The 16,341-nt window shown below is 36.9% G+C and overlaps 1 protein-coding gene across 1 annotated transcript; it reads right to left on the reverse strand.

Moving 5' to 3' along the window:
* Window positions 1-573: 573 nt before the first annotated feature.
* Window positions 574-9,239, reverse strand: LOC122666201 (probable protein S-acyltransferase 14). The gene is made up of 8 exons (XM_043862348.1): window positions 9,189-9,239; window positions 8,891-9,130; window positions 8,357-8,603; window positions 8,153-8,244; window positions 2,768-2,891; window positions 2,296-2,381; window positions 2,087-2,152; window positions 574-1,178 (listed from the first exon to the last, which is right to left on the reverse strand). The coding sequence occupies exons 2-8, from the start codon at window positions 9,098-9,100 to the stop codon at window positions 1,053-1,055; spliced, it is 951 nt and encodes a 316-aa protein (XP_043718283.1). The 5' UTR covers window positions 9,101-9,130; window positions 9,189-9,239; the 3' UTR covers window positions 574-1,052.
* Between the last annotated feature and the right edge of the window lie 7,102 nt (window positions 9,240-16,341).

The raw sequence follows: 16,341 nt of genomic DNA on the forward strand, positions 1-16,341 counted from the left end.
TGGATGTCAAAAAAAGAAAAAGGAAATAATGAGACAAAAATCATGATAATGCAATGATTGATTTGTGTACATTTTGTATGCATCATCATGTAGTGACTTAGTCATGTGCTAAATTTTATAAGGGCATATGTTTTCTGTACCACAGCGCAGCCTGCTCCCAAACACATGGGCCTGCCATTTAGGGAGGCAAGGTGGTCATTTCGACTATCCCCATCTTGCGCCCCAATACAGAGAACATTTGGCCATTTAATAAACCCCTCCATTTAAGAAAAAAGATGCCTGTGTTCCTGTGCACACCCTCACATCCCGCCTGTGAACCCAACAATCTCTCTCCTCACTAAATGTTCCTATTGGACAATCCAATCCACCCACCCCCTCATTGGTAGGAAACTGCACTCTGAGGTTGTAGCGATCCCTCTCCTTATTACTAAATGCTTTGAAAATTGTCTGATAATCAATTCCTATTTGGAATAGTTGAATAATACCGTTAAGCTGGAACAAGTTCCAAATTTCAGTCCAGCAGGTACAGAATAAAGACCATGTCAATGGCTGTGCACCATGTTAAAAAGCTGCCAAATAAAGTCTCTGGCTTGTGTGTTCTATTATATCCAAGTGGTATAATGAACCTTGTGTGTACACTGAAATTTCCTTCATCATCTTCCTGATAATAGACACGGTCCTCGGTCCACTCCATACTGGACCAATCCAGCCATCGAGTGTAACCCTTCTTTTATGATTCAACAGTATCCCATACAAAACATGAAATAAAGATATTGTCACAGAAAAACCATCCCCCCCCCCCCCCTCCCCCTCCTGCACAATTCCCTACTTTGAGTTGTTCTTCACAATGAGACCAGAAATCCTCTGTGCTACTCGTCTTGATGATGCAAAGTACAGATTGTCTGAGGATTGACATAATCAGGTCCACACTTGCATCATGCCTCATCTCTGTTTGCAAGAAGTAGCTAGCAACATGTTTGTGGGGGGCACAGAATCTTTTTTCACAACAAAAAAGAGAAGCAGAATTTCACAACTCAGGCCGTTCATGGTTCTTAGAACACCTGGGCATCCAGATCAGGCTTTGACGGATATTCAAGTCCCTGAAGTGCTGGCATCCGTCTTAGATCCTCTTCTGAATATGCAGGGATAAACCAGTATTTCTTGTCTATCCCAAACACCTGACATGCAAAAAACCAATCATAAATCAATTCATTTGTTTTTTTCCAGTAATGAGACTGTATATTTCTTGCATCATAACCTAACTAGGTCAGTCAATATACTGTAGGTTAACTACCAAGTACCAAAGGAAGGGAAATACATCATAGGTCTCACATATGAAATTAAATCACATATAGGTATAATACCGCAATACAGGATCAACAATCAGTGCCCTACCTAACCCCCTCCTCCTTCATGCACATAACATGCATGCCTTGTCTCCAGATGGATAAATTGACGAACTCCATCCTAAGGAATCTCTTCATATAAAAATCAATGAGTTCGTACACAAACCATTCTGTGCCAGTTGCTGTTACCATTTTCCCAGGCAGTTTTTTCATCTTTTCCCTCTATTGCTGCACATGAGCCAGGTTATCCACAGAGATAGGGACTGCATACCTAGCATTCCAGGATAGTTACCCTGGGGGACGGTTATAATCTAATGGTCTAGCAACAGTATTTTCTACTTTCATCTTATCAAAGTTTTGCATATGAACAGCAAAACATGAACATCTTTATATCTCGGTAACTTGTAAGGCTTTCTTACCACCAAAAAACTAAAACCCCGAATGAGAACTTGATTTTCCATCAATGAGGAACCACTCAATACAAAATCATCAAAAATCTGGCAGTGAGGACAACATGCTAGTCCAGCCTTTGTCATGAATTTGAGAAAACTAGCTAATTAATCTATCAATCAATTATTGTACCAACTTTGATCAGTTCATTAAAAAAACAAGCTTAGATAATCAATTGATCATTCACTTTTGTTGAGATTAACCAAGGATTATCAAGTTCAATTACCAATCAATTTAAATTTCCGGCTCCCACATCTAAAAGAAAGATCTCAATTCATGACTTCACTAACCTGCTCAAAATTCTTTCTTCGACCAAGGTCATACCGCCACTTAGGACTGGTTTTCTTCTCATAAGCCTGAAGACAAGAAAATAAAACCATCAGCTACTTTGCCCACCACTTAGCAACCATGAGGTTGCATGTTGAGTCCTGCGCACATCAATAACTATAATTAAATAGAAATGAAGCAACCTGAATTAGGAGCCATGAAAGACGTTTACCTCAATGGTAGTCGTATTACCAACAACCAATGATATGTGCATGATCAGAAAGCCCATAACACTCAATGCGAATGCTAAGTTCAAAACTGGATGATAGAGCAAGAACAGGTCAAAGATAAGCTAGGGAAGCAGGCACAAAAATAAGTTAGAAAAGTATTTAAAAAGGGGGTTTTCTTACACACCCCTTAAGGTGTCAAATAATTTATAACCTTAATTTTTTTTGCCGATTTAGTACAACATATTTTTTTCCAATGAGGGTAAGTCCGTCATTTCATGTGTGCTTGAAAAATATACAAAGACACTAACAACTTTTGATAATGACATAATGATAAATCACGTTCAAATTATTTAGAAACCTTTTTAAACTTTTGGGAATAAAACAAGGGGCAATCAAAAGAAGGTTACAAGTTTTAAATACACCTATAGAGGTGTCATTTAGACAGTCTCTTAAAAAAAACTCCTCAGACCTTACCAAATGTAAGAAAAGTTGTTGCTAGTGTTCCTGGTGTTCCAGGTATCTCTCCATCACTGAAAAATGCTATGAAATGCGGCAATAGTGATAAAGTTACCAGAGTTGTTTCAAGAAATGTGTAGAACTGCATGAGATTGAGTAAAGTAAGGACAAAATAAGGGCTTTTAGTACATGTTGACTAGATATCCAAAAAACATTAATAATAAGTCCTCCAAATTATTGTACAAATAATTCAAAACTGTAGTACATAAAACAGTATAATGTGCATCATTACTTAGAATAAATGAACATATGAGAGATAAATAAGTGTCCAGACAAGCATACTGATATTGCACATACACGTCAATGTCCAATCAACCAAAAATACAGATACTTTTCACCGATCCACGTAAATAATTTGGATGAATTTAAGTCGGAACACATTCCATCAGCTTATCAACCATACAACAAACCATATGTAGAAGAACTACAGGAGGAAGCTGACTAATTCTTATCCAAATTATGCTCCAAAAGGGCAAGTACCAATAAAACATGTCAACAACTTCATAGAAAGACCAATTAGACAGCACATTTGTGGATTCCCTTGTTCAGAACTTAAAGGGCACAAAGCAAGCAAAAGTCAATCAGAGACTTTACAATCTTGGAGAAAAATTATAGGGTGTCCGGCTATTGAAAACACCATTAAGAATCAGAAAAGGAAATAGAATACTAATGAAGGCAGAAAGAAGAGAGATGAGTAAGAAGATCATCATGGGTTTAAAACATGAACCTTGCTCCAAACAATATCTCATTAATATTTAATTATGTCCACTTTTGTGGCTTACAGCTCTAAATACTCACTAAAGACCCAACTCAGACTCTGAAGACTTTAACTCCAAGCCAAAGTCAAATGAGGACTCAACCAAGTAAATTAAAACTCCTAGCATGACTCAAAACAAGAAATTTACAAAAAAAAAAATTAATAATAATAAAAATGGACTCGCAATAAATAATAAAATTTGAGCAGAAAATGAGATTCATAAAATATGGTGGATTTTCTATCTATTTACTAAAAGAGTAAAATTCTTAATATATAAAAGTAATATCAAAGTTAGTAAAAGCCTTAATCAACACAGAACCCTAAATAAACCCTAAAAAGATCCAAAATGAATAGTTGTGTCCAATTGATTTCAACACCAACAATATGCCACAATATTGCACAACGTCTACATTTTATTTGTTCGCATCATCAGCAACAATTTTATCTATGAAGATGGTATTAAGCAACAATGCATATTTATTTCATCTACAGAAACCTGATCCTATTTGGTCCCCACCAACCTAACGTTGAGCTATTTGATCTACACCAACCTTATGTTGTCTAGTTCACAACAACCTTATGTTGTCTGGTTCGCAGCAACCTGATATTGTCTGGTCCTCAGCAACCTAATACTAATTTATTTGGTTTACAATGACCTTATGTTGTCTGGTTCACAGCCAACCTGATGCTGCTACTTGGTTCGCAGTAACTTATATTGCACTTTTGTTAGCCTTCTTTTGAGAAGATCTTATGATGCAGTTATTGTATGCTAGACTTTTGTCTGTCTTTTATGAGCAGATTAATAGTTACTATCTGGCTCCCTTGAGAAGAGCATATGATGTAGCCGTTGGATGATGCACTTTTATCATTCATTGTGAAGATTACTATCTACTACCAGCCTTATATTTGAGAAGTGCTTTTGATGTTGTTGTTGATGTTATGAAATTATGGATTGCGATTTGTGTTCATTAGCGCTTATTATGCTCGTTCGTTGTTGATTGGATTTATTCAACACGGAGATTATTGTCTACTGATGCTACTGATAATTTGTGTGCTTGAATGGGAGTAAGAAGTCTTAACTTGCTCCAAACTTATCTTACAAAGAAACAACCATGGTATTTATAGACTACCCATGGACTTAAAACATTTTGAAGTCCAAACAGACTCAAGAGACTTTCAATTCCGAAAGACAAAGATAGCTGTATCTAGAGACAAAGATAGCTGTACGCAGACAGCCACATACACAAAAGTAAAACACATAGCACACCTCACTCAATAAAGCAGATATTGCTACATGAATGAAGTTCTCTCAGTTCTCCCTGACATCTATGACTACTATAAATGTTCAAGACTAGTGCTGCTTTTAATATCTCTTTTTGGTGTTCCAAGTTGGAGCCTTTTTGATATACATGTACTCCAGCTTGAGGGGGAGTGTAAAGATGTGTTAGGAGTTGAGTCGCGATAGGGGAACTGTCCCCGTCGTGGACTAAGTTGAGTCTGACTTTACTTTATATTAGTTTCCTTTTTAGTTTGTAATTAGGTGTTGTGTTCCTACTAGGAATACAATTGCTGTTGGACAGATTATATAAGTGAAGGCAGACTACGGTGGAAAGACACACGAAATCCAACATTCCAACGTGGGTTTAGGTGTCTCCCTCCCATTGTTCTCTTTCTCTTCTCTCCTCTCTCTCTCTTCCACTTGCAGGTACTGGTTCTAGGTTCTGGGTTCATCACATGGTATCAGAGCTGTAACCAGTACCTGTTTCCCTCCATGATTGCCATTTTAGGAGTTGTTGTGGGTTTCTGGTCTGAAGAAGGAAACCCTAGTTCATAGAAGAAGAAGAACTAGGGTATCATACACTGATTTGTTTGAAGATCATACCTGTTGCTACTGCAACTGCTGAAATGATCATCAATTTGCTGCTATCGATGGAGTCGATTTATTGATGGCGTTTTATTGCAAAAGACACCTCTTGTTTACTGCTACTGCTACAGTTATATGGTATCGATGTGCTGCTGCTTGGGTTTGCCACTGTTGATTGCTAAATATGGTTCTCTAGTTGCTCCTTCTATCGTGATTTCTTGCTGCTACAATTTTCATATGCTTCTTGACCATTTCCATACGTATCTAGTGTATCTTGTGTCTCTCCAATATGATACGATACATCTCTTAAACCTTTGTTAAGAATTTTTTGTTCATGTTTAAGTGTGGTATCCTGTAACTCATGGAGAGTTTTACTTCGTAATAGTTTATTTTGTTTTATAAATAGAAGAAAGGGAGGACACCTCTATCGGTTTTGGTGATTGAAAGAATGGCTCTTGTGAGAGTTTGTGCTCCTATGCTGAAGTAGTGGCAACTCTATTGTGGTGAAGCAATAGGTTATTGGGCGGTTAAGCCCTCTTCATTGGCCTATGGCGGTGAAGCCTGGTCAATCTTCTTCCTCCTAATTTTTTCTTCTTTTATTCATTCTCAGTCCAGCGAAGGATCAGCATTCATCTATCATTGTCGCAGGTCATTAAAAAGGTATTGTCGGTCATGTTTTGATGCTTGATTAACTTGTTTCTGTGCTTCAAAATCCTGCCCTTTTCTTGAGTTTTCTAGCCCAACTAAGTGACTGTGATAGGTGTTCTGGACAGCAACAAATTTTAATCTTCAGTCTCTGATTCTGGAACATCTAACCTTCAGATTAATCTGAGATTTTTGTATGTTATTCCTTCCCTAGTCTGCCTTCTTCGATCCAAATATGAAGACTATCAGATGGCTGAATTGCAAGTTATATTAAATCTCTTCTAATTCTAATTTCTGTTACACTAGTTTCTAATATCTGTTTCCGTTTGTTTCTCCCAATTCCCCCATTGATATAATCTGTAAATCTGAGCATTCAATCAGCATATCAGGACTTCCATTCTATGGGAATTTAAGGTTCATCCAATGGTTTAATTTAAGGTTATTAGTCATTTCCTTATCTATCCAAATATTCTGCTATTTTGATTTATCAGTAATCTGATCTCAGGTTTTGCTAGGTTTTCTGTCTCCGTTTCTAATCTCAACTCAGTTACTATTTCTAAATCTAATTTTACTTTTGGAAAGTTCCTTAAATCTGGATTCCGATTCCGGCTTCCTATTTCTGAGTTTCTAACTTTGGGTTGCTATTTTCAGAATTTACTCTTTTGGAAGTTTTTATTTATCATTGCCATATCTCCAGATCCATCTCTTGGATCTTGGCCAAACTTTGAAGGATTATTCCTCTCCTATATAGTGCTACTCGACCAGGTTTTCAGTCCATCTCGAGTTACTAAAATCTCACTATTCTGGTCCTAAGGTTGTGTCCTGCGAACCTTACCTGTGGTTTGCAGTTGAACCTTCTTTTAGGTTAACCAGAGTGCATTAATGTGTCTCCGGATGTCAGAAAAATAGAATGGGAGTTCATGGTGAAACATGAGCCTTATAACACAATCCTTGTGCGGGCAACCGGAGAGAAGAAAGTTTATGTAAAATATCATGACCAATTAATAAATCCTTTCCTAGAAGTGTAGAGACAAAAACTTTTCTTGTATAGTTAAATTGGGGAAAAGGTGAACTAAGATTGGCTTACTAATCAGAGTTCTGAGTTTGGTGTCAAAGCACTACCTTTATGAATTTGCCAAACATGATACTTCCTATAAATAACAAAAATTGCATATGATTATATTCTCTCCACCCCCCCCCCCCCACACACCAAAAAGGGGTACCCAAAAACATCAAAACCAACCAGTCGTCACAAAACCCAACCCAGCAATGACAACAATCCACTTCCCAAGCAATGTCCTCTATTTCACAATTGACCCAAAATCTCTAAAACCCACCAACAAAAGGTTAAATTTCAAACCAAAAATAATATTAAAAAAAAAATTGGTCGGTATACAGTTCATAAACACCTAGCAGCATCTCAGCCAAGTCAATAATATCCAGTACATTTGGACCTTCACAAATTGGAAACTAACCACCCATATAACACCACTAAGTATGACTTTTCACCACCTGGGTTCCCTGTGTCTGCCACATTTCCCATAATCGCAGGGGGGGGGGGAATAATTGGTATCATGTCTTCCTCTACTTCTAAACCAAATGGACCTGAAATTATGGTGAAAACTAGCCTGTCCCTATGCTACTATACACTTGTAACTACAGTGATACCAAATTATATGACATTAGAGGTATACATGGTTAACACATAACAAACATCAATATGAATATTTTCTTTCTGGCATTAGATAATTCAATAATGTATAAATATTTCCACACAAAGGAATAACATACACCAGTAAAACTAAGCCAAAAACAATTATGGCCATCAACAATACATTTATAAAAAAAAAAACCTTAAAATGACAGCCCCAGGAGGCAAAAGATATCATACGTGCAAGAAATAATACAACATTTAAGATTTCGGAACAATGAATGAAGCTAAGCTCTAGGCCAATCCTACATGGGGAATATCCCCTTGTATGGTGTAATTTTTTTATGCAACAACAGGTTTCGAGCTTTACATAGATGTGACCTGCTGATAAAAAGACTTCAGACTAGTGCAGGGAAGGTAACATACCAAGAAGAGAAGGAAATATTTATAATTTAGAGCCCCTACGCAGTTGACAACCCAGACACAATGGTGGTCCATTTTCAAAACACACCTCCCACCTGAAACCCAAAAAACAGACAGAAGCCAAAAATTAAGAATGTTCTTGAAAACAAAAGCAATTAAGCCTCGGACAAAAATTTCCATGAATGACGAAGGTAATAAGGAGCTTACAAACAGAACAGTGATGACAACGAGCTGGTTTAAGCTGGTTGCACTTGCGGCAATACCGGACTGTCGGATTCACTGGATCAGCCAGCATCGCTGACTGCTGCACACCTATGCCTGTGCCACCATATTCCGAACCTGTTAATGGATCACTCTCTCCTCTTTCCTCATCCATAACAGGCCTCCAATTTGGTGGAACAGAACCTGGATCCGTTATAACTACAGAAAAGTAGCTCCATAGAAGCATCCCCAACTGCAGAGTCAAAAGAACTCCTTAAAACCCTTATGTGGAACATTAAAGACAAAATGATCAGCTATCAATCTTTCATTGCTCTGAGCTAAAAGTTTTAAATTTACACAATTCCAAGTTTTTATGTACTTATAACAAAAAGGCCTTCAAAATCAATCAATCAACAAGCACGATTCAACAACGAATAATTGATTGAACAAATCTAAGTTACGAATCAAGCCCTTCTTTTGTTTTTGTCTCCTTCATTTGACTTCTAAAAATCATCAAGAAATAGGAAATAAGGAGCTTACCAGACCATGAAACAAGAGCAAGACAGCAAAGGCGTTGGCAGAAGCAAGACCACCATCGTACAAAGCAGGACCGTAGTTTGTAAGGACAACAGCATAATAAGTGACGCCAACGATTCCGAGGACTAACAAGATCATTATGGAGCCAAGACCACGCAGGGCTGTACAGAACTTGAACACATTCCAAGCCATTACAGCTCCGGATCTGTGCATACTGAACACGAACCCAACTAGTTCTTCTTTCTTTTAATTTATAAGATGAAGATAAAGAATCTCAAAATGGAGAAGAGGGCTTTATCACCCTTTTGCTTTCCCTTTCACTGTATCTTTCCTATCTATCTACACATCCCCATCAAACCCGTCAAACCCTCGACGGGCTTTGATAAAGATTGGATCATCTGCTCTTAATTTTCGAGACTATGCCTAGAATCGAGAAAGAAACGGAGATTGTGAAGAAGATGCAAAGAAAATAAACAGAAACTGAAAAGGGAAAAAATATAATTTTGATGAGAAGAAGATATTTGGGAGAATCTGGAAACTGAGAAAAATGGTGTGAAAAAAGAAACGGAAAAGTAGTTGGGAATGGTGTTGTTATATATAAAGATTATAAATAATAACAGAAAACAAAAAAGTGTGTAAAGTATGAACCAAATCACCATTAACAAATGGAAGTCAGAAATGTTTCTGTTTCGTCCAAATTCGTAAAAGGTTTTCTTCGAAGAAAGTAGAAATTAGAAGGTCGACCTCTCCCGGTCTCCCCTGCTACAGTTCTTCGAGGGAGGTGAATGTTCACGTACGTGAGCGTATGTGAACGACTCACACCCTTTCAGATAGAATATTTTCACAGAATAGATTCCATCTAAACGGCTGTGAGTTGTTCAAGTACGCTCACGTACGTGAACAGTCCCTGCACACCAGTTCTACTAGTCTTCCACTCTTTTCACGCGGTGCGTGTGGGCCGGGCTGCAAGTATTGGACTGGGCTTTTTACAACTTTAGTGTATCGATCTAATTTTGATTGGGCTGAATCGGCTTTTGTCAGCTAATGGGCCAACTCAAAATTAAATCATTAAAAAAGATTCGATCAATTTTGACATTGGTCTGGTTTTTTAACAATTATCGGGTACGGTCTGATTTCGATTTTACATGTATATTATATAAATAAGTCAATCAATGGGAAATTTCTAGTTTTTTTGTGTTTAGTTTTTGGGATTATTATCGGCCGGTCTCAGTTTTTGTCGGGTTCGGTCTAGGTTGAAGACAAGAAGACCATGAGGTTTTGGTTCGAGTGAGTCATCCATATTCTTGTAGTTGACTCAAGTTGAGCCATTTAACTTGACATTTATCCAAGTTAAGCCGCATTATTCAATAGTTTAACTAAAATATAGGGCAAGAAAAATAATATGGAGAGGGGAAAATTATTTTTAAAAAAATAGAAAAATATCTAAGTGGTTGTGGGAGATGGTCCCTACTCCCTTACATTAGTAGATAAATTAGAAGGAATGATACTTACATAAAAAGAGCGTACTTAATGCACAAGGCTACTGCAACTGCAGGGTTTGGGGAGGGTCAGAATAATACTTACATAAATTAATATTAAATATCAATGTATTTAAATTAAAAAGCGATAGTCTAAATGACACCTCTATAGGTGTATTTAGATCTTGACACCCTTTGATTGCCTGTTGTCTTAAAAAAACAAAGAACAATATTTACAAATAATTTGAAGATAGATTTATTGTTATGTTATTATAAAAATATATTAAAAAAGTAAAATTACAAATTAATCAAGGTATGACAATAGAAGTGCCATTCAGACACTCCCATAATATTATTCTCCACGTTTGTCTTGATTTTTATCACCCTAATTCAGTAATTAACTATGAATGGCCCCTAACTGGCCCCACCAGGAACCTATTGAATATCTCCAATTGTCATTATCGAATCCTATTTTGACATTTAGGTGATCTCTTAGGTGATAATTTGAAATGAAGGTTCTTAATCCTTTTAGGGTCATGAGTCATGGCTGTTCTAGGCTTTTAGTATTCATTTGTGGTACTTGATGCAAGCTAATGTCAAAATGCATCTAATGCGGATACTGAGGTGCAGTTGGATTATCAAATCTTAATACATCAGCTGACCAATCATACATTCTGGCATTCGGTGCTTATGCTGCCAAAAGACAAATGAATCTATGGAAAAAAGTTTCATGTGGGGACAGTGTATTGCCCATGCATAGACACAATGGGGGACCAAATGACCGCCCTGCCTCCAATGAAAGACTGAAATCTCGCACCCATGATGCTCCAATGCACCTTCTCATTGACCCCCATGGGTGCATAGGGGCCATGCTCCCCCACAGAGAACGCTCACCCTTGAGTTATATGCATTTGTAGCGCTACAGAATCCTAGGGCTATATTTGGCTATAAGGGAAATTAAAGGGAAGGGAAGTGAAATTTTTTTTACCATTACTACATATGGTAAGAAATCTAACTAATTTAAACAACCATGTAAAGTAATGAATACAAAAATTGAAAATTTTCACTTCCCTCCCCTTTAATTTCCCTTGCAACCTAACGAAGCCTAGAGAGGTTTTTTATGGGAGGGAGGGGCATTGGAAGTGTAATACTACAGTTAAAGAAGAAAACCCTCAAGTTTTCAAAATAACATCTGCATACCAACAATATAGTCGTATAGTGTTAAAATACTCTATAAGAATGTCAAAACCAAATCGAAACCGTTTACTAAAAAAGAATTGAACCATTTAAACTGAAATCGTAAAACCATTTAATAAATGTTCGGCTTTTATTTCAAATTTGAGACCATTTAGTTAAACGAATTAAACCAACGATAAACCAATTAAAACCGAATAATTGTAAGTTAGGTCATTCATGGTTAAAAAAATCAACTATGATAAGAAACAACAAATCCCACTAAATATATATATATATATAACAATAACTAATTCAATTAAATGTTATTGTATGATTACATTTTCTTTAAAAAAAAAAGAATCCTACTAAGAATTTAAAAGATATTCAATTATTTTAAATAAAAAAATTAAAACATATAAACAATTATAATCTTATGATTATTAGGGGGAAGTTTTCATGCATGGCCGTGTAAGCATGCATAGTCGTATCCTCTCTCACAAAGAGTTGGAAAAGTCATAAACCCTCACCCATTAATTAATGCCTTAAAACTCCCACCCTCTCACATTCACGGCTTACACAGCCGTGTATGAAAACTTTCCCCTAGTTATTATAAAAAAATATATAACAATAACTAATTCAATTCAATATTAATTTTACATTCATTTGAATAAAAAATTAAAACATAAACAATTATAGCCTTAGAATTATTATAATAAAATATATAACAATAATCAATTCAATTTAATGTTAAATTTACATTCATTTCAATATAAAATTAAAAGAGAAAGAAGGCATTTGAATAAAGAATTCAAAAAAAAAAAACCTGTTTAGAACCATTTAGAAAGTTTAAAGCTGCTTAAAACCGAAAACCATTTAAACCGAAACCGAACCTTTTAACACCCTTATTTGTAAGTGGAAAATGTTAATATTTGTCATTTGTATAAGGGTTTCTAATGAGTTTTAATTTATATGGGCTTTGATCAATGTTAATATTTGTCATTTGTATAAGGGTTTCTAATGAGTTTTGGTTTATATCGGCTCTGATCCATGGGCTTGGGAACTTTGGGCTTTAATCAACTCAAGGACTAGGATTGCTGAATAGGCAAAATCCTTGGGCCCGAACCAGCCCAATATATCCATTTAAGGATGTTGCTAAGACCACAAAGTTCTTGATCGATAATCAATATCACTTCCAATTCGCTGTCCGCTCCAATTTCCCCAAATTCCTTACATAGGTGCAGAAATGACCACCCTACCCCACCTTGGGCAACGTGTTCGGGCAAGGGGTAGGGTGGTCATTTTGCCTCCTATGTGAGGAATTGGAGCAGGCAACGAATTGGAGGGGATAACGATGCCTTGATCGACGCTGCTCTCAAGGAAGTATCTCAATCTAGGTACGTACTTAATACATTGATGTATGAATAAACTAGATTGCATAAAAAATCGTTTTTGCATTGAACCAAAGCCAGGAAAGGATTCTACAAGATTAAAAGGATCTATTAAACACCTCAAAACATTTTTTGACTGATAAGAATTTTTTGGGAGGTAGCATTTTGGATCATTTGAGTTAGGTAAACGGAACCTAGCCGGGTAAAGCAAGAGCCTAGTGTCACGGTGTTGCAGAGTTTCTGTTCCCCCAATCCCATATTGACCATGATTAAGATCATATTCATTCTGGTACCGTAGCAGGTAACTTGATGGGAAAAGAGAAATCACCTTGAGCTTTGTTGATTTACTATGTGATGATTTTATTGAAAAAGATCAAAATCACGGTATTTATTTCACTCAAGATTTGTAAGCTGCATATTTGCAGCTATAGTAAAGGAGAAGAGTGATTGAATGGCAAGGACCAATATCACACAATCAAGATGTCATAAGTTCAACTCTTTTGGGGCTTAACTATCTAGTTAAAAAAGATAAAATTGATGCACTCAGATAAATGGCAAAAGCAACACAATAAATATATATACAAGTAGATCGAAAAGAAGCAATAAGATTCATATCATAAATTGCTTCACCCAGTTAAAAGCTCCCATGTGTCTATATCTCTCCTCTTCAAAACAAGGGAGCAGAGGTTGTTCTTTCATATGGGGAGGAGAGCGATAGACTCATGGGAATGTTGACGTAGGCCACACTCTCAAAGACTTCCCCATTTGGGGTTTTCAAAATCTTGGATCGAAGCGACAAAGGGAAATCCTAATATGGATCAATAGTAGTATATTTTGTCAGGTAATGATGTATTCATGTTGGTTTGTTTGATCACCTACTGAAGACTACATCCATCATGAAAAAATAAATTTTTTTGCTGAAATTATAGGGTTTAGCACACTGCCTTAGAAATTGAGATTTTTCCATGTATATATATTGTGATGTAAAATCTTGTCTATTTGCCAATTAATTGTTAATACAAACTAAAGAGATGACCTAATCATCATTAACAATTCAACACCTATCACATGGTAATATATAGATTAGAGATCCCACATAATCTCATTAATAAGCCCAAAATAGGAGAAAGTTGGCTCAAACTTTTATTCAAAATTGTACCCAAAAAAAAAAAACTCAAAGGGAGGCAAACAATTTGTGAATATGAGAGATTTGGCTCCTCTCCTATGAGCCCAATGGGTGCCCAGTGAGGTATCTAATGGTTGGGCTGTTGGGCGTGCGTGTGTGGTTGCGTGCGCCCAACAGCCCAAGTGTTGCATTACCTCATTGGGCTCGTAGGAGAGGAGCCCGATTCCAATATGAGGCTGAAATTTTTTATCCATGAGTTAGGTGTTGGATCGCATGTGGTATGTCGTCAAGGGCTACACATTACTATATATGATTTACATTTTTTTTGTGGTAAATATTAGAAATGGTTTACATAAACATCAAAATAAGCACATTAATTATATTGGAGCAAAATAAATAATTTAATTAAGATAAAAAATCTATGTTTGGAGTCACCTGGCAAACGATGTGATATGTTTCAATTATTGGATAGGTATGGTTTCTTAAGGATCAATCATGTGTCAAATTTGGTAGATTAACTCAACCATATAATCATTATTCTTATTGATATTTTAATTTTACTCATATAATTTCATTTATGAGTCTATTTAATCATTAATTTGACCTTTCTTAGCTATTTACTACTAACCTTCGATTAAAAAAAAAAAATTCACTATATTTATGACTTAGATTAAAATGAAACTTCATAGATAGACAGGGGAAGGTGGAATAGATCTATCCATAGCCCTAATTTGAGTGTGAACTAATTTTTCATTTCACATTAATTATAGAAGGTCGTTTTGCCAAGTCCAATACAAAGCTGCTTGTGCTATCAGTTCTAGTGGTAGTTTGGTGTGAACAAATCAAATGGTTGATTCGGATTGTATCGGCCGAGTAAACTTTATATTGCTAGTAGGGATGTAAATGGATAATCGAAATCCGAATCTGAATCCGCATCCGCATCCGTTTAGGGATATCCGTATTCGTTTAGAGATATCCAAAAAATAATCTGAATACTTCGATTAAAATTCGTCTGAAATTTTTTTTTGAATATTTAATAATAAAAAATTAAATAAATAATGATTTTGAGGGTTTTTGAAGATTCAACGGGTTCTTGAATATGATGAAAAAAGAATCATGATCTAAGATATATGGATTGAGAGTGAATTGTATCCGCTAGGGGGAGGAAGGTCCAGGTTACACAAGGCAGAAATGTAAACGGATGGTCGAAAATCCGAATTCGATCCACATCTGAATCCGTTTAGAGATATCCGTAATCGGCCAAGGAATATCCAGCTCCGATCACATCCGATCCGTTTATATCCCTAATTGCCAGTGTGTTATCTTGAGTTGACTCAGCAATCCCCAAAATTCAGTTTTATTCTAGCCCTAGTTTGGTTGCCAAACAGGGCCGATCCAGGTAAACAGCGGGGGTTCTGACTCAGCTCAGGAAGTCACGAGTCACGACACGACGTACCCGCATGCACACTGGCTTCCTTGGTCCGTTTGGTAGTGGCGTTCGTATGCAATCGTAGGTGTACAAATCGCTAGTACTTGGCCTACCCTTCATCCCCCAAGTGGTGAACGTCCGTTTAAAACTAAGCAGGAGGAGAAATTGCAGGCGAGGGCGACGTCAGATGCAGGAAGACCATGGCAGCTGTGCAGGGAACGAACGAACGCTGTGGACCTGTGTGTGCTACAAGAACAGGACAGTTGTGGAGGAAACAATAGCACGTGAGCCAGAAAGAGAGACGACACGAGAATCACTCTCTCTCTCGCCAGCCGTTACACTATTGACTTCACACGTTGATGCTGGGGACCGCACACCTTCTTCCTTCCTCACATTTATTGATTTCACGTGTCAGGCGATGAGGCCCGGCCCTCTTTCTCTCTTTCTTTTTCTCTATGACTCTCTGCTGGCAGGGTTCCTTCCTTCAAGTCTTTCTTCCTCCATAAATGATTCAATGCCAATCCCTACCTAAGTCATCCGTGAAATAAATGGGTTAGTTGATATTTAAGGAGAGCATTTAAGACTCCCAAAATAATACACGCGAAGTATCTTGGACCTCGCCTCTCAGTCTCTGCGCTGAGGTGCTTCAGCCGTTTCAGCCCCATCAGTAGTCAGTACTTAGTAATAACTGCTCGTTCTCTCAGAGACAAACAAACAAACACACATTTACTCTCCCTCACTTTCTACTTTCACATTAAAACCATTTAAGCTACTGGAACCGTTCAGACGACCTCACTCCGAGATGAGATTCAGGGCTTCTTGATTTGTTTCTTGAATTCTTCAACCCAAAAGAATAA

Source organism: Telopea speciosissima, chromosome 6 (assembly GCF_018873765.1).
Source record: "Telopea speciosissima isolate NSW1024214 ecotype Mountain lineage chromosome 6, Tspe_v1, whole genome shotgun sequence".
Lineage (NCBI taxonomy): Eukaryota > Viridiplantae > Streptophyta > Magnoliopsida > Proteales > Proteaceae > Telopea > Telopea speciosissima.

What these genes read in the sequence shown, in the direction of transcription:
- LOC122666201 (XM_043862348.1), bottom strand. Translation starts at nt 9,100, where the DNA reads ATGCACAGATCCGGAGCTGTAATGGCTTGGAATGTGTTCAAGTTCTGT. An exon ending in TGCTCTTGTTTCATGGTCTG is followed by an intron (nt 8,604 to 8,890) that starts GTAAGCTCCTTA and finishes TTGACTCTGCAG; the next exon opens with TTGGGGATGCTTCTATGGAG. An exon ending in GAAGAAAGAATTTTGAGCAG is followed by an intron (nt 1,179 to 2,086) that starts GTTAGTGAAGTC and finishes TTTGCATGTCAG; the next exon opens with GTGTTTGGGATAGACAAGAA.